The sequence below is a fragment of the Neovison vison genome, chromosome 11 (assembly GCF_020171115.1).
Source record: "Neovison vison isolate M4711 chromosome 11, ASM_NN_V1, whole genome shotgun sequence".
Taxonomy (NCBI): Eukaryota; Metazoa; Chordata; class Mammalia; order Carnivora; family Mustelidae; genus Neogale; species Neogale vison.
Window position 1 is genome coordinate 67,675,925 of NC_058101.1, and position 24,782 is coordinate 67,700,706.

General features: G+C 45.1%; 1 protein-coding gene across 1 annotated transcript in view; it reads left to right on the top strand.

Annotated features, from left to right (window-relative positions):
• POLN (DNA polymerase nu) overlaps positions 1-24,782 on the top strand; it is a 114,262-nt gene that overhangs the window by 16,216 nt on the left and 73,264 nt on the right. Inside the window, exons 4-5 of the mRNA XM_044225950.1 lie at positions 2,574-2,657; positions 3,147-3,242. Of these exons, the coding sequence (XP_044081885.1) occupies positions 2,574-2,657; positions 3,147-3,242 (180 nt within the window). The remainder of the gene's footprint in view (positions 1-2,573; positions 2,658-3,146; positions 3,243-24,782) is intronic.

The following is a 24,782-nucleotide window of genomic DNA, read 5'->3' on the forward strand; positions in this document are numbered from 1 at the left end:
TAGTGGTATCTTTTGGTGAACAGAATCTCTTTATTATAATGAAGTCCGGTGAACCATTTTTTCAAATGTTTAAGAATTTTTATGTGCTGATCTCTTTTGTATGCCTTCTAGTAAAGATATTCTTCTGTGTTTTCTTCTATAAATTGTATTATTTTCAGCATATCATCCATTTCACATTGATTTTTCTATATGGTATCAGGTTTCATTAAGATTTTTCCCCCCAAGTTGATTTCTGTTTTTTTCAGTTGATTAAAAGTGCCATTGTTTCCCCTCACTGAATTACAGTAACATCTGTGTCATAAGTCAGATCAATACTATCAGAAGTTCAGAGAAAAGCAGAAGTAAGACCGCTGGAGCACTGAAGTAGTAATTAGCAAAACTTAATTGTACACAGAAAGACAGTTTACAAACCAGGAGCACTCAAAACAAGCCATGGAGCGAGGCTCAGAGGTCTGATGTCATAAGCCCCTTATATGGTGTGGAGGCAAAGACTGGTTATTCTTCATAGTGGTGGACTACAGCAGTAGGATTTTGGGGAGCACAATTTGAGATTCACTTATGATTTTCAGAGGCACAAGCAAGAAACAACCCAGATCAAGTTAGCCTTGCTGATCTCCCAAAAGAGACTAAATGGAGCATTACTTGTAGGACAACATGGGTTTCGTCTGCTTAGAGAATTTTCAAGGCAGGTCTCAGTGTATGTTTGATTTTTGTAATGTGGATCTTTTTCTGGACTCTGTTTTGTTTCATGGGGTTTTTTGGTCTATCCTGTGCTAATACTGCCCTGCCTTAGTTATGGTAGCTTTGTAATAATACGTCTTAATACCCTATGGTATGTCTTGCATCTTTGTGTTTATTCTATATGGTATTGTCTAGTTTTAAGTTCTTTGCATTGGCCATATAAAATTCTTTGATCTACTTTTTAAAAAATCCTGTTGGGATTTTGATTGTATTTTCATGCATATGACAAAGGACTCCTGTGCAGACTATAATAGAGAACTACTATCAATAAGAAAAAACCAGTTAACATAACTTTTAAATGGGTGACAATTTGAAATGAATTTACCCATGCGGCCATGCAGCCAGCACCTGCGCCTAGCTGAGCCCCACCTGAGGTGCTGATCCACTCCAGTGTGCTCTGTCATGCGGCAGCAGGTAACTGATACAAGCTGGCCCAGCTTCCTCTCTGAAAGGAGGGCTTGCCATGCCCGCTTTGTGGCCTGACAGGGCCTCCAGCCTCTGGCCCCACAGCCCCACTGGGCTTCCCCCTTGTTCTTCCTGCTGTTTGCAGTGTGTATCTATTCCCGCTCTGAAGAGATGCTTGTGTTTTGTTTTGTTTCTTTTAAGAAACTATCTTTTTGTTTTTCTCTGTTTATTTATCCATTTCTTCCCGTGCCTGAACACGGGTGCATCATCGTGCAAGTTTACTGTGCCGTTTTAATTGGAAGCTCACACAGTTTGTTGCTGGAGTTTTTGTTCCCTAAGGTATGGCTTACTCCTGAAGGAATCCATTATCTGTCCTTTAATGCTCTACTCCTTGGTTTCTTTTTCTCATTTCTTTCTTTGATAACAGAGTTCTGGCATACTTTAACCGAGGCACGTGCTTCTGGCTTCTTCTTTTCACCTAGATACTCCTTTTTTGTATCAGGTTCATTCTGTTCCTAACTTCTCTGGACCCTCTTTGTAACTTCTTTCAAAATGTCAGCCTCAAGGCCGCCCTCGTCTGATGAAGGAGAGAATGCAAGTGATAGTTCACCGGGATGGGTTGGTTTAACCCCTGCTCTGTTTTCTTTTACAATTATGTTTTTTTTTTTAAGATTTTATTTATTTATTTGACAGGCAGAGATCACAAGTAGGCAGAGAGGCTGAGCAGAGAGCCCAATGAGATCATGACATGAGCTGAAGGCAGAGGCTTAACCCACTGAGCCACTCAGGTGCCCCATTTTTACAATTATGTTTTTAAGTCCTGGCTGTCTGCTACTTTTCTTCTGATAGAAGTGGCAAGGGGGTGAGGGCTTACAAATTCAGCTCTTCCCCCGACCCTGTACTGTGTCAGCTGATGCAGAGGACATGCTTAGATTGTTTTTCACCTGGACCATCCATCCCTCCCCCACCTCAAGCCAGGCTGTGTTCTGTGTAGTTGGATGTGGCAGTTCAGAGCATGGTCCCTGGTGTCCCCTGTGACTGCTCTCTCCGCTGGGTGGGAGGGACCTACAAGGTCAGTGGTCCTAACTCCTTTACCGTGGGATACCTTGGATGCTTTCAAGTTGGTGGTATGATGCTAGATCCCTTTTCTAGGAGTAATATTCCTAGAGAATTCATTCTTCCCTTATTTTGGTGTGTTACTTCCTATTTTGCTTCTTTCATTTTGCTTCCTGAGGTTTGGGAGAGGATGATTCTGTGAGCCTGAGGTTTCCACTGTGAGTCAAAGGATATATTTTTAATATACATTTTGGTAAACATTTGGCTATTTTTTATTCTTATAATAACTTATATTGGGAACTATTTGACGAGCAAATAAAATAATCTTAGATTGTGAAAACCATTATTAAGATTATATATCACATTCACAGTCTCGTCTCAAGGAACTGGAGCAAGAAGCCCATTTTGTTGCAGGAGAGCGGTTTCATATAACAAGTAATAATCAGCTTCGAGAGGTAAAGGGAAATTTTGTTTCTTATAAAATATACTTCTGGGGTGCCTGGGTGGCTCAGTGGGTTAATGCCTCTGCCTTCGGCTCAGGTCATGGTCTCAGGGTCCTGGGATTGAGCCCCGTGTCGGGCTCTCTGCTCAGCTAGGAGCCCGCTTCCTCCTCTCTCCGTGCCTGTCTCTCTGACTTCTTGTGGTCTCTGTCTATCAAATAGATAAATTAAAAAATCTTTAAAAAAAATACTTCTTAGGGGTTAAAGATAGATTTAGTCTTAATTTATAAATATTATTTTATGTTTATTATCTGGAAAGTATGTAAGTTGTTCATGTTTTCTCACATTGAGATTCATTCTTTCAAAGCCTGCAAATCCAAGAACAGTATGAGATCAGAATTTGAGTGTTTGTAGCATCTAATTGGGTGGGCCTTCTGTGGCTGTGATGTTCAGTTTCTCTCAAAGCTGAGACCCGTCCATCACGTGTCCCTGCTTTTGTTGAAGATCCTCTTCGGCAAGCTAAAACTGCACCTGCGGAGTCCCAGGGAGACTCTTCCTAGAACAGGGCTGCAGAAACTCCCATCCACGTCAGAAGCTGTGGTAAGTTCAAGAATTGTTCCCTTTGTTTTTGAGACAGTAGCATGCCTCTACCACGTGTGAGTCACCCTCAGGCCTGCCTGTCCCCCTGCAGTGGGCTGTGCAGCAGGTGCACCCCGCAGGGCTGCCCTCCTAGTTTGAACCATGAGAAAAAGTACAGTTTTCTGGAAGCAATCCACCAACTTCGTCATCTGCAAAGGACAAGGTAGAATTTTGTTCTGAAAACAAATGGTTGTCAGTCCAATCATAGCCTCTTAGAAGTTAAAGGCTGCCACTCCTTTCCTAGATTTATTTATTTATTTATTTATTTATTTATTTAAAGATCCTATTTATTTATTTGACAGTCGGAGATCCCAAGTAGGCAGAGAGTCAGACAGAGAGGGGGAGGGGGAAGCAGGCTCCCCGCTGAGCAGAGAGCCCGATGTGGGGCTCGATCCCAGGACTCTGAGATCAAGTCCTGAGCTGAAGGCAGAGACTTAACCACTGAGCCACCCAGGTGCCCCTAGATATATTTATTTTTTAAAAAATAGAGATGTGGAAGGTTTTTCCTTTTTTTTAAAAAAGATTATTTATTTATTTGTTTATTTGTCAGAGAGGGAGAGGGAGAGGGAGAGAGCGCACAAGCCGGGGGAGCATCAGGCAGAAGGAGAAGCAGGGAGTAGTCTGCTTCAGGACTCATCCAGAATCCTGAGATCATGATCTGAGCCAAAGGCAGGCACTTAAGCAACTGAGCCACCCAGGCATCACCCTAGATTTATTTTAGAAAATTTGAGCTACCTTTCCCTTAAGAAGAGCCTGTTTGATAAACAGGGAGGAGTGAGAGTCTGCTCTGTTGGAATGGCTGAGTATGGGACACTGGGTGGCTTAGTGGGTTGAGTAGTCCTCAATTTTGATTTTGGCTCAAGTCGTGGCCTTGGGGTAGTAGGATCAAGCCCCCAGTTGGGTTCTGCACTCAGGAGGAATGTGCTTGGGATTCTTTGTCTCTCCCTCTTCTGCTCGTTCTTTAAGCTCAATCAATGAATCTTTAAAAGATAAATGTTTAAAAAAAAAATGGACGAGTTTAAATAGATGTTCAGAATCCAGTGAGTAAGATTCATGAGAGCATGCAGAGTGGGCATCAATAAGTAGACTTGGTTTTTGTTGTTTTTGTTTTTACGATTTTTTTTTTATTATTCATTTGAGAAAGAGAGAGAATGACTGGGGGCATAGGAGTGGCAGAGGTGAAGCAGGGAGCAGGAGGTGGGGCTGGATCTCTGGACCCTGAGATCCTGACCCAGGTGCCCCTGCACTGGACCTGGGTTGCTACAGTGAGAGCCAGCTCTGGGGGCGCATCTTGTGCTCTGCGTGCTGCATTCAGCATCAGACTTAGCCGCAGCCTCCCTCCCTATGCACATGGCCAGTCCAGCCCTGCACGTTCTGCCCATGTCTTCCCTGCTGGAGCCCTGTGTCTTCTGACAGTCCCCCTGTGCAGCCCTTGGGGTTCTGGGGGCAGTTCTGTGCGTCACAGACATCTGCAGAGTGATGTGTCCCTAAAGGGGTTTGAATTTGCCTCCTTCAGTGCCCCCTCGGTGGAGACCCCTCATCCTTCCGCATCCTTGGGAGCCAGTAGGGGGCAGAGCAAGGACAGTGGCATTGGCTACCACATCCTCTTGCATGGTTAGGGCATGCTGACTCCTCTGTGCCTCAGTGTCCTGATCTGTAAAAGAAGGATAATAACAGTCCTTTCCCTACAGCAATCTTCTGAGTTTTCAACAAGTGTGTGTATGTGTGCCTGTGTGTGAAGCAGTCCTTAGGACCATGCCTGACATGAGCTCTCAGAAACCATCAAGTCCTGACTGTAATTATCCGCTACTTCATCCAGAAACCTACAAGTCACCTTGGATCTTCTTCCAGCTTCACCTGCAGCAAGCCTTACCGTCTCTGCCTGCAAACATCAGTCTGGAGTTGGCTCTGTCAGTCCTTGCCGCCACCCCCTCAGTCACCTCCCACTCACAGCCTGGCACGGCCCCCTCCGCCGCCTCCCAACTGCTCTCCCCCTGCTGTTTATGCGTCAAGTCCAGGCAGAGCCTACCCTGATGTACATGCCAGGGGCTTCCTGTGACCCCTAGGTTCATGTCCAGGCCCTCCAGTGTGTCCATAGCGCCTTCTCAGGCCCCCTCGCTCCCAGCACTCCTGAGCAGCACACTGCTCTTCGCAGGTTCCGCGCGGGCCCTGTGCCAGTCTGCAGCCTTTTCTGGAGTTTGTGCAGTGGCTTCTGATTGGCAGCTCAAATGTGGCTTTCAGGGAGTCCTCCCCAGGCCACACAGACGCAGCAAGGCCCCTGGCACGACCTGTGTCTTCCCCTAGACTGGTTTCCTATGCCTAAAGTTACCTTAGCTCCTGGTGGGCTTGTCGCTCGAGGCTATAAGCTCCAGATCCAAGCCCAAGATTGACCGTTTGTCGCCTCTCTAGAGCCAAGCAGCCCTCACCAGCATAATTGTCTGCTGTTAACTCACGGAGCTCAGGGACCGCATGGAGCAGGCTCCATCCCGCCAGGGAGACTCGGGCCTGGATTTCACACCCACATGGCAGAGGGCCACCTCCTGAAAGGTGGAGCAGCAGCGGTAGCTGGGAAAGCCGAATGCTTGGCCTCATGGGGCCCGGAGCTGAGGGTCTCAGGCTGATTTATTCTCCATCCTGGCACCAGCTGGCAGTGTTGCCCTTCCCTCTGCTGCTCTTTAGCGCTTCCAGGCACCTGGCAACTAAGGAGATGGAACTTTCCTCTGGTGTTGGTGTGCTTTCTCATAGATTTTTTACAAAGACATGATCGAGGTAAATCATACTAACCTCTTTTATTTAACTGACCAAGGCATACTACTTTGTGCATTTTTTAAAAAGATGAACTTTTACTAGGGAGCACATGTACATGGTTCCAAATTCAAAATGAAGACTCTTCTCTTCTTTCCTTCATCCTTTCCGTTCCCCTTCCTGTGGGGAGGGATGTGGACTTCAGGTGAAATGTGTAGCCTCAAACAGTTCAAATAAGAGCACAACTATGATCTTAGATACGGTTTTATTAGACGTTTATTTTTATTAAATCTTATATTTTATTTCACAGCAATATTGAGCAGAAGGTACAGAAAAGTTTCATATATTGCCTTTCCACGGCCAGCACACCCTCCCCGCCATCCTCTCTCCCACTGTCAGCACCCCCCTGTCAGCACCTGGGACCATTTGTTACATTCAGTGAACCTCCACTGACAAGTCATCATCATCCAAAGTCCATACTATATCTCCAGGGTCACCCTTTGTGTCATACATTCTATGGGTTTGGACAAATGTGTAATGACGGGTGTCTGCCACTATGATATCATGCAGAGTATCTTCACTGCCCTAAACACCCTCGTGCTCCACATGTTCCCCCTTCACCCCACCCCTGCCCCAATATTTTCACTGTCCCCATAGTTTTGCCTTTTCTAGAATGTCCTGTAGATGGAACCCATATAGTGTGCAGCCTTTTCAGACTGACTTCTTTCCCTCAGATTTGTGCATTTCAAGTTCTCCATGTCTTTTCCTAGTTGATAGCTCATTTCTTTTTTTTTTTTTTAAGATTTTTATTTTATTTGACAGAGGTCACAAGTAGGCAGAGAGGCAGAGAGAGAGGGAGAAGCAGTCTCCCCACTGAGCAGGGAGCCCAATGCGGGGCTCGATCCCAGGACCCTAAAATCATGACCTGAGCCGAAGGCAGAGGCTTAACCCACTGAGCCACCCAGGCGCCCCTGATAGCTCATTTCTTTTCAATGATCCATTGTCTGGATGGACCCCAGTTATTACCCCTTCACCTACTGAAGGACATCTTGGTTGCTTCCAAATTTTGGCAACGAGGAAGAAAGCTGCTCTAAACATCTGTGTACAGGTTTTTGTGTGGACTGAAGTTTTTAGCTCCTCTGGGTAAATACCAAGGAGCATGATTGCTGGATCGTATGGCAAAAGTATATTGAATTTTGTAAGAAACTGACAAACTACTTCCCAAAGTGACTATACCTTTCTGCCTTCCCACCAGGTGGATGAGAGTTCCTATGGCTTCACACCCTTGCCAGCATGTGGTGTTGTCAGGGCTTTGGATTCTGCCTGTCCTAACAGATGTGAGCTATGTCCTGAAAAGTCAGGACATACAAGGCAGGAGTCTTGTTAATAGGCTGTCACTGGGGATGCCTGGGTGGCTCAGTGGTTAAGCCCTGCCTGCCTTCAACTCAGTTCATGATCCCAGGGTCCTAGGATTGAGCCCCACTTTGGGGCTCACTGCTCTGCGGGGAGCCTGATTCTCCCTCTGCCTGTTGCTCCCCTCTGCTTGTGCATACGCGCATTCTCTCTCACACACAAATAAATAAAATCTTTTAAAAAATGAAATACAAATTCATTGAAGAAAAATGAAAAATTATGCAACATACTGAAAATGACTATAAAAAAAATAAGCTGTCACTGCAGTGACAGGGAGCAGTTGGGTCCACTGTTAGTCTTGTGCTGGAAGTGGTCAGCCAGTTTTTAGTAAAATTGCCCTGGGATGGTAGTCCCCTACCCTGGACAGAGCTTTGGAAAAACACTCACGACCAGGCTGACAACTGAACCATAGAATTGTGTCTGCCAGGCCCAAGCATGTTTTTGAAGCTCCCGGCTATTTCTCATAAGCCAGCCAACATTGATAAGCACAGAACCGAATGCTGAGAAACTGACACTTAGAGGTCAGGGAAAGAGGAGGCGCGCACAAGAGACTACGGAGTGGCCATGGGGAGAAGGGAGCTGAGAAGAATGTGCTGTCAGGAGCCAACACGGAGCATGTGATAAAGCTCCCTGGGCAGTCCGTGGCTGCAGAACTGCCTCTGATCGCAAACCAGCGCTGATCGCAAACCAGCGCTGGTAGGGCTTGCTCCACGGTTGGATGAGATCAAATACTTATATCTTTCAAGCGTTCTCAGACGGCTCAAGTAGAGATATACAGAGAGACTGTGGTTAGAAAGTTATTTTGTGAGTAAGGTATCCAGATAAGGGGAGCTAGTCCATCTTAAGCAATTTTCTTTACTAAGTGTTTTCATGTACTTCCATGCCCCTGGGGATAACTTTGCTAAGTAAAGGGCAATTCTGGATCACACTGAGTTCAGGTCCCCCCCCCGCACCCGGGGCAGTGCCTACTCCCATGGCACCAGCACCAGCTCTCTGGTTTACAACTGTGGCCAGCCAAAACCCTTGGGTCCTCAGTCTTGATTCAAACAGACCATGATACAACTTTATGCCTTACACTGTTAGAGGAGTGTATGGCCTCAGTTACCCCAACCTGGTCTATAGACTCAGAACAATCTTTTTTTTTTTTTTTAAGATTTTATTTATTTGACAGACAGGGATCACAAGCAGCTAGAGAGGCAGGCCGGGGGGGGGGGAAGCAGGCTCCCTGCTGAGCAGAAAGCCCCATGCAGGGCTCAATCCCAGGACCCTGAGATCATGACCTGAGCCGAAGGCAGAGGCTTTAACCCACTGAGCCACCCAGGCGCCCCTAGATTCAGAACAATCTTGGCAGCAGTTTTTTGGAGAAGCTGGCAAGCTGATTCCAAAATTGCCACAGAAATGCAAAAAACTAAGAGCCAGTGTGATCTTGGAAAGCACGTCTGGAGGACTTAGTCCATTGGACCTCAAGACTAACCCTAAATCAATGGGGATTGCCAGGAACTAAGTAGCACAGTGTAGTGTCGACAGGAGCATGAACAAATAGACCAGCGGACCCTGTGTGGGGAGTCCACACCCTCGTATGATAGGCACGATCTCTGAAAGGGTGGCTCTGCAGAGCAGTGAGTAAGGACGGCTCATTCCATAAATGGCCCTATTACACAGCATACGCAAAAATAAACTCCAAATGAGCTGTACATCTAAATATGAAAGGCAAAAACAACAAAGACTATAGAAGATACCATAAGGGAACATCCTCAAGACCCTGCAGTAGGTGAATGTCCCTAAGAAGGATACAGGATACATTACCCATGCAGTAAAAGACGGATACATTGGACAAGAGTAGAGTTTAGAATCTCTGTTAATGAGAGATTCCATTAAACAATTAAATAAGAAAGTCACAGAGGGCAGAGAGATTTCCAGTAAATTTAATCGGCTGAAGAAACTGCTGTCTAGAATAACAAATACCCACAAATCGTTGGGGGGAAAAAGACACACAAACCAATTCTTTAAATGGGCAACAGACATGAACAGGGGTTTAATGAGGGAAGATACGTACTTAGTCAATGAGTGTGTGAATATGGTCCTACTACAGTTGTCATTGAGGAAATACATAACTACTGTGCAGTATCACAACACAATTACCAGTGTGGCTAACATTAACACTGGGACATGTGTTAGCAAAGATGTGGGGCAACTGGATCACCCACCATACTGACAGGGTACAGACGGGTGCCTTCACTTGGGAGAACTGGCTGGTGGTGTCTCTGCTGTGATTGGCCCTGCGATTCCATTCCTCTGTGTTTCTACTCAGCAGAACCATGGACATTATGTTAACCAAAATCCAGGCTCCAGAGTGTTCACAGCAGCACTAGTCATTATGGCCTGTAAACAAGTTATTAGTATCCATCAAGGACAAAACCTAGTTGTCCTACATTCACACAGTTGAAGACAGGAGTACAAGTAAATGAAATGCTGCTTCATACAACACAGATGAATGTTAAAACCACCATGTTGAACAAAAGCCTCACTCTGTCCCCTTCCTTTGATACGAAGTTTGAAAGCTGGGAAAAGTGGCCTTCATGGTGGAGGTCAGGGTGGTGGTTACCTACAGAGGAGGAGCGGGACGCGCCGGGCACCTGGAGTGTTCTGTGTGCATGGCCTTACCCAGCGTGTTCACTTTGTGGTAATTGAACAAATCATGTTCTTATGATCTTGAGTCATCCTGAATGTAATATTTTGGCCTTTTTTTTTTTTTAAAGATTTTTATTTATTTATTTTGACAGAGAGATAGAGATCACAAGTAGGCGGAGAGGCAGGCTCTCCTCTGAGCAGGAAGCCCGATGCGAGGCTGATCCCAGGACCCTGGAATCATGACCTGAGCGAAAGGCACCTGCTCAACTAACTGAGCCACCCAGGCGCCCCATATTTTGGCCTTTTAAAATTAGTTAAAATCCGTAATCCTATTCTGAGATTACCTCCCTGACATTATGCCCGGATAACTGTGATTGAAATGTTGGATGTTCCTAAACTCTTGAGTTACACATTTGGAGGTATTTTCTTAGTGTATTCTCCTGTATGGTATTTTGCATATCCTGGATTTGGAGTCCATGAATTTAATCTTGGAAGCAATCTTATTCCAAGCCTGTGTTAAGGGGCTTTAGCTCCCATATGGACGGCAGTGATTTTATAAGGGATTTAGATTAAGACACTTGAAAACTACATTTATTATGAATCTTCACTTTGGAAAATATGGTCAATACGACCATTTATTACTAGGACTTTCTCCAGCTGAAAATAAGTGTTCAAAATGTTAAAATTAAATGAAGGAATTATATTGGTGACATTTATCCTCATTTTTCAGTTAAGTGCTCTGCAGGACCTTCATCCATTACCCAAGATAATTTTGGAATATAGACGGGTAAGTTTCCTTTGTGAGTGAGTGAGTTGGTGAGGGAGGGGGCCATCTGGCACCGGCCCTGAAAAAAGCTATCAGTCCATGATCATGGCGGTAGCGCTGGCAGTGTTCCAAGGGGGACAGAGCTCATTCAGGTGACTTGGTACCTGCACTGCTCTCATGCACCCCACTCGGCTGGAGCCACCGGGTCCCATGGGACGAGGATGGATGAAGGCGGGGAGGGGATGTGTGTTTTCATCAGGTGACTTCGTTGTGGGCTAGACTCCACCAGCAGAGTTCAGAAGCTTCTTGAGGGCCTCCGCCTACTCCCCAGCCCTGGGCCTGGTGAGGTTCCCCGCATCTCTCTCAGCATGGTGGTGCCCTCGTTCGCTGGCGCGCCCCCTTCTTCCTCAGCAGCCCGCACTTCCTCTGTCCATGCACCTGCATGTGTTCTCTGCTGTTGGTGAGCCGTGGCCATAACTTGGGCCGCCGCCTGTACCATCAGTCTGCCATCCCCTGAACCTGCGGCCTGCTGCTCTCCTGAGGTATGGCAGCTGACAGGGCTTGGTCATGGCACCAAACAGCCTTCTCTTGATGGGACGAAACGACTAGAGGAGAACTAAAGGCACCCTAGGGGACGCAGGAGGACAGGTACCCACAACGACGCTCCATTTATCTCTGCAACATTTCTGTGAGAAGAATGATTCCAGAATTATTCCAGAAAAGGGCTTAGGGTGCCATCTTTCTCTGTGCATCATTGTTGTTTAATTCTGGGTCCCGCACCAGGCCGTTGCAGGGCCTCCTGACGTCATCGGAGTGGACACGTGAGCGGTGCACGCCCAGCACTCTGTGAAACACGTCTGTGACGCTGGTTCCTGCTTGATGCTTAAACAAGAAAGTGATCACTTCTGTCTGTGTTACCTAGGTTCACAAGACCAAGTCAGCCTTTGTGGATGGATTACTAGCTTGCATGAGAAAGGTAACGGAGCTAAACGAGATCCTGTGCTCAGGAATGTGGTTTCCATGGGGCCTCAGAGACATATACAATTTCCTGAAATTTTTAGTTAACAATGAAATCACCAAATATTCTTGAGCTGTGAGCCGTGATTTGTTATTAGCGGGTCTCTTTATAGCCTGAGTTGGCATCATGCCTTCAGGCCTGGAGCTGCATGTACGCGGGAGCCCTGGGGCTGCCCAGGCACTGTGACACCTGTCACCACACCTCTGCCCGCACCCAGTGCAGGGAAGCAGGAGGAGGAGGCTGCCAGCAGAGGTGTTCTGTCTGGGCCCCCATGCAGGCTGCAGACCCCCGCTTGGAGTCCATGTGGTGTCCCCACAGCACATGACCCTCCTCTCCCCATGCTCAGGGGCTTGAAGGTACCCAAAGACCCACATGTCCTGTTGCTGCTTCTGCCTGGGGTGGAGGACCCTTCTTGTTGGCCAGCAGTTGGCTGATGCCCAGGGGCCTCTCAGGGTTGAGGGCTTTGGGCCAGCGGCTTATGGATGTCTGCAGGAGAGCAGTGAGTGCTGTGTGCTGTGAGCAGGGAGACTGTGAGCAGGGCCCGTGGGCCCGTGTATTCTTGACTTCACACGGCATTGCCCACACTGAAACTGATTCTTCCTAACTGACAAAGGGTTCCATTTCTTCTACGTGGAATCAGACGGGAACTGTGACTGGAAGACTTTCAACCCGCCACCCGGTAAGTTAGCACTCCTTGGCAGATGCCAGCTTCGGTGCCTCAGAGCTGACTTTCTGCCTATCTGTGGATTTGCCTTCTCTTTCTGAGAGCAGGCCCCATGTTGATGGGTGTGTTTTGCTCTGTTGACCCATTCAGCTGATCCTCATTTAGCACCTGCTGTGTTTGGGGAACAGAGTGGGGGAACAAGACATGTGCTCCCTGCCTTCACAAAGTGTTGAGTTAGTAAGGGGTCCTTTCCATCCAGAGAGTCATGCATGCTGGGGGTGAGGGCCCAAGGGACACCCTGTTCCCACTTGCCCTTGCTTATCTTCAAACTTGGACTGGACGGGAGGCTTCTGAAGTCCAAAAATGTGTTGAGATGTCTGATGCTCTGATGACCTCCTCCATTTCTTTGTTGTTGTTCCAGGCTGTCTCTGATGAAAAAAGTGTAATACCCTTGAATTTATGATGCAGCTCTAATAATACTCAAAGCAATTAGCTTTTAAATGGCTTTATATTTTTTAATTAAAGATGACTCATTACTGATTTTTCATTGCAGACCACTTCCTCAAGTATAGAAATGTAAACAAACAAATAAACAAAAACTAGTAAAAGTCTCCTATTATCCCACCATGCAGAATTAACTGTGGTTAGCATTTTGGAGTCTATCTTTGTTGACTTTTTGCTAAGTACTCGTATATTTTTTTCTAAGTACTCATATTTATAAAATACTGTTTTTCTACCAAAATAAAACCCCACTTTAATTTTATACTTTTCAATTTCTTTATGATGTCTTGATATCATACATTAATATTGACCTGAATCTATATTTAGATTTAAACATTTGAATTATTTAAATATATGAATTAAATACATTAATTATTTAAATATGCACTATAAAAATATATACATATGAGTATATATGTGACAAATTCAAATACTTTGGATGTATGTAGAATAAAACATTTCGATGCCCTTTCCTTCCCCTCACAACATGTCTGTCTACCCCATGGGTGCCCTGTCATGGGTCTGGACTGCGTCTCTCCAACCTTCACCTGACGTTTACGTGTGTGGGTATCCAGTGCTCATGACAGGTGGTGGTGCGGAGCTGGGCAGACTCACACATGGCAGGAGCTGCAGCCCTGCTCAGGGCCCTATGCTCTCTGGACTTTTCACCCACCTTAGCAAGGTTTTTCTTTGGACGCCCCATTTTAGAGACCTCTTCTGTGGTCTGTCTTGGCTTACCATGAGCAGGACTAACACTGGTGCCTCCTCTGAAGGCAGGTGCCTGCTGCACCCTTTCTCTTAGCTGCTGCTGCTTCTCATCAAAGAGTAATTCCGGAGTTCTACTGTGAAAGTGCCCCCTTTGTGAGGTCCTTGCTGGTGCCTATACGGAGTTGTAAGTTTGTATTTTCTATCTCATTTCCAGATTAATATCTTGCTGTGTTTTATCCTCTTCCAGAAATCTCCAGTACCTCTGGTTTACGGGTAGCACTCCTCTGTTTTATGGGTAGCACTTTTTAGTGACATTCTTGTTTTATTTATTTATTTTCTATCCTTTCAAATGAATTTTTGGAAGGAGAAGGTATAAACATAATGCATGCATTTTGCCACTACCTTCCACTTGAAGTCCACATCTTCATTTTTAACAGCTGCTTTATACTCCCCTTGATGACTGGCCCTGGTGATGGTCATTTAGATTGTTTTCAGTTGTACTTATTTTATACAGAGATGCCACAAACATACCTGTATGTATATTTTTGGAACATTTTTCTAATGATTTCTATAGGATTCCTAAAGATGGAATTCCTGAGTCAAAGAATATGTGTATTTTTAGGGCTTTATGTTATGAGTTGTGTTTCTTACCTTCTTTGTTAGTGGGAGCACTTTCTTTCCAACTGTGTCCATCCTGAGTGGAAGTAGAAGCCCCCATCTGGTCATTTTCACCCACCTAAAACCCTCATTCTTTGTGTTCTCTTAGCATTGAGCACTTCATTGTTCAGTATTTGCTTTATCAAAACTCAGTCTAGTGCCATCCTAGATGTTCCCTGTACTTGCCTGATGGTCACTGCATGGGGTTTAACTGCCTCTTGACCTCTGTTTACCCCACTATATTGTATGTTCCATGAGAACGGGGACTTTTTTACCTCTTTTGTTGACTTACCCCCCAGGCCTGGCTCTGTACCTGGAACCCACCTGGTAGGCACCAAGTACTTACTGAGTGAGAACCTGGACAAGTGAGCCACTCTTGAGTTGCCCTCCTATGTCTCAAAGTCACATGGTATGGGATCATCATTGGGATTGCAGGTGTTAACAGTGTAGGCCCAGCCTCTTCCTTGAGCAGGACAGTCACATTCTCTACCCTAGCTGGGAGCTGGTCAAGAACCTCAATTCTCCTCTTCCCTTGACTTGGATCTTTTAGGGTTCATGCCTGTCCATCTTTGTTTTGTGTGTCTCTCTTGGACCCAACATATTTTTACGAAGGCCTGCTTCTGAGCAGGGGCAGAGGACCTCTCTGTTCCCTCGCACTTGCCAGGAGCCACATTCTCACCGTATCTTCATCTCCTAATACTTTCTTGTTGGTCGTGGCTTCAGATGCCCCTCCAGAAACATTCTGTGTCAACAGGCTAGTTTTTGTCACTGTCCTCGTGTCCCCACAGTGCTGCTTGCACTGAGTGGTTCTGGGTCTGAATTCACCCACGTTTCATAATTCAAAATATCTGACCTCACCCATTGTATTGTTATAAATTCTTTAATATCCTGGCTCTTCGGTCTTCTTCTAGGTTAGTTTTTAAAAGTTCCTAAAATGTTACAGCTTTAAAATGTATTGTTTGGGAGTCTAGAGATCCATGTATGATTTAGCTTTGGCTCCTTGGTGAGTACTCTTCCTCCTAGTTTCTTCATTTTCCTAATTCTGTGTCTGTTATCTTGTTAGCATGTTTGCACTAGCTTTTTTGGTATCTGAGTTGGAGACAAGTTAAGATTTTTTTATATAATGGTGAACGCTTTGATGTAATTTGTGATTCCTTGACCCCTCATGATTTTCCTTGCCTTAAGGCTATTCTTTTTACCTCTGTTTAGGTCCCTTTTCTGCCCCTTGATCCCTGAACACATCTTCCTGCAGCCTGACCTTCTTGGCCTGGTCATTGCCTGCTCTTCTGGCAGCAGCTCAGGGAATATGTCCATCAGGAAGCATCATCTGACAGCCTCCCCCAACCCAAAGCTCAGCAGGAGGCCCCTCTCCCTGTGAAAAAGGCATGGCACCAATATAATGAACACATGTGTGTCCATCTTTCATTCTAAGAGCTTAAATGTTACTTGGGTGCATTTAAAGCTCCTGTTCTGCTCTTTTCCCAAGTTGGTTGGTTTCTTTCTTTCTTTTTTTTTTTATTAAAGATTTTATTTATTTATTTGACAGAGAGAGATCACAAACAGGCTGAGAGGCAGGCAGAGAGAGGAGGAAGCAGGTTCCCCGCCGAGCAGAGAGCCCCACGTGGGCCTCGATCCCAGGACCCCGAGATCATGACCTGAGCCGAAGGCAGCGGCTTAACCCACGGAGCCACCCAGGCGCCCTCTTTCTTTCTTTCTTTTTTAAAGATTTTATTTATCCATTTGACAGAGATCACAAGTAGGCAGAGAGGCAGGCAGAAGGGGTGGGGGAAGCAGGTTCCCTGCTGAGCGGAAAGCCCGATGAGGGGCTCCATCACAGGACCCTGGGATTATGACCTGAGCTGAAGGCAGAGGCTTTAACCCACTGAGCCACCCAGGCGCCCCCAGTTTCTTTCTACCTTAAAGTTAATGTTTGTCATCCTGTCCAGTCTGTACTACAAATAGACACACGTGTGCGTGTACACACATACACACACTTAAATAGATGGATGTATATGTACATATGTGTGTGCATATATATCTCTAAATTGTATTTTTTTACTGTTTTTAAACTTTATATAAATGGTATCAATTCGTACTTATATAAGTTGCTGTTTTCTTTTTTCTCTTTTTTTTTTCAAATATTTTATTTGAGAAAGAGCAGGAGCGGGGGGAGGGGCAGAAGGAGAGGGAGAAACAGGGAGAGAGCTGAACAGGGAGCCTGGCGCAGGGCTGGATCTCAGGATCCTGGGATCACAATCTGAGTGGAAGGCAGATGCTTAACCAACTGAGTCAGCCTAGTTCCCTATAGCTTGCTGTTCTCATTCAACGTTATGTTTTTGAGATTTATCCACACTGGCTGAAGTAGGGCTAGTCCATTTATCTAGACTACTATATAGTACTTCATTGTATAAACATACTAGATGTTTTCCAGACTTCCACTATTAGAAACAATACTGCAAGAATTAAAAATAATGCTGTGATATATATTCTTAGACACATGCCAGGGTTTCCCCTCCTGGTTACTCGTGTTGCCTGGCCGGAGGGCATGCTGGGTGCTGCTTTCCTGACATCACCTGGCACTCTCCAGGGGGTGGAAAGGCACCCCCACCTGCAGCTTTGGAGAGAGCTCCATGCTGCTCCACAATGTCTGCTGCTCTTGATGTTTCCACACGTTCTAGTCTTTGCCGCTTGGATGCATGTGAATTAGTATTTATTGTGGTTTAAGATTCAGGTTTCTTTGCAGTTTCTTCAGTGACTTGCTTATTTCTTTTGCCCATTTTCAATTTAACAGTTTGTCTTTCCTTATTAATTTGTAAAATTTCCTTATATTTTATGGATACTAGTCTTTCATTTACTTACATAAATATCTTCTCTTAGTCTGTGTTTGATGTTTTTATGTTGTGTTTGATGAAGTTGAATCACAGGTGTTTTCTGTGTTAATATCAACTTCATACTCTTTTCTTTATGGTTTTAATGCTTTGTGTCTTTTAAAGAACTTTTTTTTTTTAACACAGAGATCCTCATGATACTCTAATTCTCTTTTAATTGTTTTAGGGCTTTGCTTTTTACATTGGGTCTGCAGTCCCTCTGGAATTTGCATTTATACAGGTGAAAGGGAGAGATCCCATTATGTTCCCATCTGAATAACTGCTTGTTATAACTCTGGTTACAGTAAGCTGTTGGAATAACTTACAGTAATTTGCAGTGCCTCTATCCTTGAATTTTGATAGATGCTGGGTCTGTTTCTAGGCTCTCAGTTTTGTGCCCTTGGTCCATTTGTCTATTCTTTTTTTTTTTAAGATTTTATTTATTTATTTGAGACATCACAAGTAGGCAGAGAGGCAGGCAGAGAGAGAGAGAGAAGCGGCTCTCCACTGAGTAGAGCCCAATGTGGGGCTTGATTCCAGGACCCTGAGATCATGTCCTGAGCCGAAGGCAGAGGCTTACCCCACTGAGCCACCCAGGCGCCCCCATTTGTCTATTCTTACATGATTTTAATTTAAGATAGTTTCATTGGAAATGTTCATCCGCAGATTATCCTCAGCTTAACCTACAATATCACTTACTCCGTTGCTGTAGTGTTTGCCTTCCTTCTATACACTCTTCAAGTTGTCTCAACATTTTATCCCAGAAATGAGCTCAGTGTCTACCATATGATGGGTGGTCACAAAATGTTTTTGAAATAATGAATAAAATTAATCATCACACTAAGTCTAATTACCCTCTGTCATGACCCCCTTAACTTAGTTCATCTACTCCCCAGTTGCCTTACCTCTCTGATAATCATCAACCTGTTCTCTGTATCTATGAGCTTAATTTTGTTTTGTTTGTTCTTTTGTTTTATTTTTAGGTTCCATATATAAGTGAAATCATATGGTATTTGTCTTTCCCTGACTTATTTCACTTAACATAATGCCCTCAGGATTCATCCATGCTGTCACAAATGGCGAGAGCTCCTTCTTTTTATGGCTAACATTCCATAATATATACATGCCATATCTTCTAAATCCATTCATCCATCAATGGACACTTGGGCTGCTTCCATATCTTAGCTATTGTAAATAATGCTGCAATAAACATAGGGATGTATGTGTCTTTTCAAGTTCATGCTTTTGTTTTCTTCAGGCAAATACCCAGTAGTAGAATTGCTGCATTATATGATAATTCTATTTTTATATCTTTGGGGAGTCTCTACCCTGTTTCCACAGTGGCTGCACCAATTTCCGTTCCTATTAACAGTGTACAAGGTCTTCCTTTTCTCCACATATTTGCCAACACTTCTTGTTTAAATAGCCATCCCGACAGGTATGAGATAATATCTCTTCATGGTTTTGATTTGCATTTCCCCGATAATGAGTGATGTTGAGCATCATTTCATGTGCCTGTTGACCATCTGCATATCTTCTTCAGAAAAACATCTATTCAGGTCCTCTGCTCATTTTTTAATCAGATTTTTTTTTCTTTTTCTTTTTTTTTGCTATTGAGTTGTCTGAATTCCTTATATATTTTGGATATTAATGCCTTATAGGATATATGATATATAATTTTTTCCCATTCAATAGGTTGCCTTTTTTTCCTCCCTCTGCAGAAGTTTTTTTTTTTTTTTTTTTTCCTTAGTTAAATCTACTCCCACTTGTTTATTTTTGCTTTTGGAGTCAGATCAATGCTAAGACTGATGTCAAGAAGCTTACCACCTATGTTTTCTTTGAGGATTTTTATGCCTTTGGGTCTTAGATTCAAGTCTTTAATCCATTTTGTGTTAATTTTTTTTACATGGTGTAAGATAGTGGTCTAGATTCATTCCTTTGAATGTATCTGTCCAGGTTCCTCAACACCATTTACCAGAGAGACTGTCTTCTCCCTATTGGATATTCTTGCCTCTTTTGTTGTAGATTTATTGGCCATATAATCAGAGCTTTATTTCTGGGCTCTCTATTCAGTTCTATTGGCCTACGTGTCTATTTTAATGCCAATATATACTAATATTTTAAAAAGATTTTTGTGTATATACTCATGAGAAATATAGATCTGTTTTTATCTGGTTTGGATACCAGGATAACACTAGTTTCACAAAATAGGAAATATTCCTCCTCTTGCATTTTCTGGAAGATATCACGTGAAATTTGTGTTAATTCTTTAAATAGGTATGTCTGGGTAGCTCGGTCCTTAGCGTATGTGTCTCTTGATCTCAGGGTGGTAACTTCAAGCCCCACATTGGGTATAGAGATTACTTAAAAATAAAATCTTAAAAAAAGATCTTCCTTAAATTTGGTAGAATTTGCTAATAAAATTGTCTGGGCCTGGAGGTTTCTTGTTGGAGAGTTTTAAAATCACGTGTTTGATTTTACCAACATATAGGGTTATTTGTATTATCTTGTTTCATACTGGGTAAATTTTGTTTGGTTGTATTTTTTTGAAAAATTAGTCCATTTTGCCTTATTTGTGAAATTGTTGTGCATATAGTTGTTTGTAGCATTCCCTTAACCTTTTGATGTCTGCAGGATCTGTAGTGATGTCCCCTATTTCGTTCCTGATACTGGTAATTTGTGTCTTTTTTCTTTGTCAGTCTAGACAGACTTTTATCAGTGTTATTGATCTTTTTCAATGAACAGCTATTTTTTTCAGTGGGTTTTCTCTGTTTTCAATTTTGTTGATTTCTGTTCTTTATTCTTTTCTTTCTTCTGCTTGATTTGGGTTTATTTTTCTTTACTTTGGTAGGTTCTCAAGGTGCAATTTTAGATTTATTATTTAAGATTTTTCCTTTTTTCTCATGTGTACATTTTTTGTGCTATAAAATTTCATTCTTCCCCACAGTTCTAACTATATCCCACAAATGTTGACATGTTGTATTTTGTCAAAGAAAAATTGCACCAGAGAGAGTTGAACAGGCAAGGAAGTGCTTATTCAAGATTATTGCAATAGGGAAGAGAGATCGAATTCAACTCCAAATACAGCAAGGGCACCTGGGAATTTACGGCCAGTAGGGATGTGGACAGAGTCACTGGGTAGAAAATTAATAGGAGGAATTTGTCCAGGTATGAAGGGTGGGGGGAATTCATGCTAATTCACTTGCTAAACTCAGCCACAGTGCTTTTCTGTGGTATTTGACTAGGTTTTTGACTAGGTATTTGACTGTGGTATTTAGAGTAGGTTTTCTGTCTTGCTGGGCTGTCCCCTTCCTGTCCTTTGGCTCAAGAGAGCAGCCTCCTCCCCTCCCTTGCCACCTTGAGACGGAGGAGCATGTGTGGAGGGTCAGCACTTAGTGCTTTGCCCCACGTGCCTACACGTCTACACCGGGTGATTAAGTTACTGCTTATCCAAGTATTCATCCAAATACGTCCAGTGGCAAACAACAGAAAATCAAACCCAAACTGATCTAAACTATCAAGGTATTTCTCAGCTTACCTAACTTGGAAGTCCAAGCTTCAGGCAAGATTTGATCTGGCAGTCTAACTTATACAGCAGGTCCAGCTTCTGTCCCCATTTCCAGCTTCTCTTCCTCAGCATCCCAGCAGGTCTTGGCAAAAACTACTTAGTTTATTTGCTCCGTACTCTGAACACATCTCTCCATGTCAATTCCATAGAAGGAGAAGGAAGCATCTTTTGCAGATGCCCTCAGCAAGCATCTCCTTGCATCTTTCAGAAATAGTCTAAGCCACCCTTAAACTAGTCACCGTGGCCACAAGATAGCCTCTGCTGGCTGGCTTAAAGGTGGGGGTCCTTAACAACAATTTGAGTGTCTTTTTCTAAGGAAGAAGGAAAAGAATACTCGTGGCCCCAGAAGCCAGTGTCTCCACATGTGACAAGTGTTAGGGTCCGTGATCAAAGGAACGAGACTGATACAAAGCGAAGGTCAAGCAAAACTTTATTTCGCGCCAAGCATCAGGAATCAAACAACCAGTCAGAGCTACCTCTTACGAAAAGGCGGTGATGATGAACCCAACAAGGTCACTTCCAAGAAGGCCACTCTGGACGAGGCCGCTCTAGATGACGCTGCTGCTCCGCAGATGAGGCCGCTCCATGATTGGAGCCGTTCCCAAGAAGAGGCCGCTCCCAAGACAAGGCCACTGCTCAATGAAGTTGCTCCCCGGACAAGGCCGCTCCCAAGAAGAGGCTGTTCTGGACAAGACCATTTCCTGGATGAGGCCACTCCCAATGACAAAGAAGCAACAATGACAAGGAGGACAACCCAGATGACACAGACTCTGCTCCCCACGATGCTACTCTGACCAGGCTTCCACCCGGAGGAAGCCACCACTGCGGACAAGGCCACTTGTGGTTCGGGGTGGCGAGGCATTTTGCAGCGAGGCTGCTGGTGTCTAGGGGCCGTTGGCATCTCAGGGCTGCTCACGCCTCCAGACCGCTGGCATCTAGGGGCTGCAGGTGTCAGGACCGACTGCTGGCATCTAGGGTCTGTAGGCATCAGGACCGCAGGCGTCGAGGGACCGCTGACAACTGGACCGCAGATGTCTCAGGACTGCAGGCGTCGAGGGACCGCTGACAACTGGACCGCAGATGTCTCAGGACCGCAGGCGTCGAGGGACCGCCGACAACTGGACCGCAGATGTCTCAGGACCGCAGGCGTCGAGGGACCGCTGACAACTGGACTGCTGGGCCGCCGCTGGAGGCTGGAGGCGGCAGGCGGCGGCGCTCGGGGCCGCCGCCGGAGGCTGCAGGCTGCAGGCGGCGGCGCTCGGGGCCGCCGCCGGAGGCTGGAGGCTGCAGGCGGCGGCGCTCGGGGCCGCCGCCGGAGGCTGGAGGCTGCAGGCGGCGGCTTGGGGCCGGCAGGAGGCTGGAGACTGCAAACACGGTTGTAGCTCTTACAAGAGCTGTTACAGCTCTTCTATTCACCGTTGACTCCCCTGCTCTCCGCCGACTTCCACCGCTCTCCGCACCGCTTCACCGCTCTCTGCCGACTTCACCGCTCTCCGCGGACTTCACCGCTCTCCGCCGACTTCACTGCTCTCCGCAGACTCCATCCCTCCTGCAGCAGCCGCTGCTCTCCTGCAGCAGCCCCCCCTTGACAGCCTGGCAGAGTAACCTTTATGGGGGTGGTTAAGCCCCGCCCCTACACAGGTGGCCAATTGAATTCCAATTTTCCCAGTGGATATACATACGGCTTACTGATTGGATGTCTCCACGCAGTCTGCCCCACCCTTACATTCAGGGTCCACAAGCAAGTTCCTCTGGGAGGGGCAGACCCTTACAACAAGATTATGGTTTTTTCCTAGCAATCAGCACATATGAGAAGTATTGTTCTAACAGGAAATGTTCTGTTCTGATTTCAGTGTGCCCACCATTCTTCAGTTGTTACTCCTTAAAGATTCTTAGAAAATTTGCCTTTGGGCTCAGGCAGCACCATCCAATAAAGAGTCTTGTTTTCCAGATACAATATTTAAGCCCTATTTCATCATTACCTATATACATGTTAAAGTAGTTAATTTGAACTAATTCTATTCAGGGTCTTTACATTGTTGGCATGTGATTTTGCTGCTTATCTGATGAGGATCTCTCAAATAATATCATTATGCTATCAAATTATTTATTATCAAGATTTTCATAAGTCATGTAACTATTGCTAACTCTGCACCACTATTTAAAACCCAAATAAAAGTCGCCCTCTTAGCGCAGTAGGCAGTGCATCAGTCTCATAAAACCCAAATAAGATGTTTTTACCTGTATACTTTGTTATTTCAAGGATTAAGTATTTTCCAATTTCTATGTAGAATAAAAGGAGCATTCCCCTCATTCTCCAAGGATCACTTCACAGTGGGAGCCCCTGGGTGGTGCAGTTGGTTGAGCTTGTGACTCTCGGCTTTGGCTCAGGTCATGATATCAGGGTCATGAGATTGAGCCCCACGTCGGGCTCTATGCTCAGCACAGAGTCTGCTTAAGTTTCTCTCACTCTCGTCCTCTGCCCTCTGTTCTCTCTAAAATAAATAAATAAATCTTAAAAAAAAAAAGCTACAGTGATTTCATCCTTTTATGCCAGCTCTGCCTCAGTTTCCCTGGTGGCTTGGGTAGGAGGCCTGGTTTTCTAGCCCCATCGCCAGGTCCTGTGGAGTGTTGCTCCTGGACATTGCTCTCCACTACCCTTCTCATCCCACTCACCTTGGCTGTCTTTGTGGGCCTTCCCATTCTCCTGCCCAGCAGCCAGACAGCCTCACAGGCCAGCCACATTCTCTTCTCTGTACCTCATGTCCAGGGCTCTTGGTGTTCTGACCCTTGCTTCCCTCTCCCAATCTCCTCCTACTGCCCATTCATTCATTCAGCAGTTCACTGAGCACTTCTTACATGTCAGGCTGTTCAAGGTGTTTCTGCTGAATGCATCACAATCACTGACCTTGGGGAGTCTGGGGACTGGAGGGAACGAGCAGACGGCAAAAATACTGAATAAATCCTAATATGAAAAGACGATAAAATGTTGCGGAAAATACAGGGGAAAGGATCAAAATTGCAGGGGCAAGGATCAAAAGCACAGGGAAGACATTCTCATGAGGGGAGACAGAGAGGCAGTGATGGAGGAGGTGGGGACCGAACTAAAGCTCTCAGGTGAAGGAGTGGGCTACCTGGGACCATAGAGGTGTGGGGAGGTGCAGCTGAGCCCCTCACCCAGTCCCCAGTGCCACACAAGGTGGGCTTCATGCTGGTCTTGGGGCTGCAGATCAGGCCAAGTGCAGGAGTATTAGCTCAGTGTGAACTGCTCTCTTGGGTATGTCTTTGTGGCTCTTACCCTGTTCTCTTCACCAATTGTCCTTTCTATGGTTTTGCTGCCGTGGCTTTTACTTGTCTTGTTTTCCCTCATATTCTTAAGAAAAATGATTTCAGGAATTATCTGGCACCGTTTGACAGAACTCCAGAGGCAGCTAAACACTGGTTTGGGGTAGACCTGATTTCAAATTCCAGCTCAATTGCTAAGAGTATAGCTCTAGCTAGAAACTTCAATTTTCCCATCCATGAAATGATAAAAATAATGTCTTCTTTGCAAGATTATTGGGAAGATTATTTCCTTTTCATTTCATTCATTCAACTAATAGGAAGGGTCATATGTGCTGAGGACTCAGGGGTAATACCACAGACATGGCCTTGCCCTCAGGAGGCCACATCCTGCTGGAGCACAAGTTTGTTCCTTTGTTCCTGACAGCCCATCAGAGGCACTCATGTGGTGCTTGGAAGCTGCTGCTGCTGTCACACAGAGATCAGGACAAGGGAAGCCAGCTGTGACCCTCATTGTGATTATCACTGCCATTTGGCCTCATTCTAGAGGCTCCAAGGATGTATACTAGAGACAGGTCTGCCATCATTGTTGCTATATTTCTGCTGCCTCCTTGTAGTGAACCCAGAGTTTGGACCCTTTGTCCACACTGCAGAGGACTGCTGGTGGCCATCTCCAGGCCC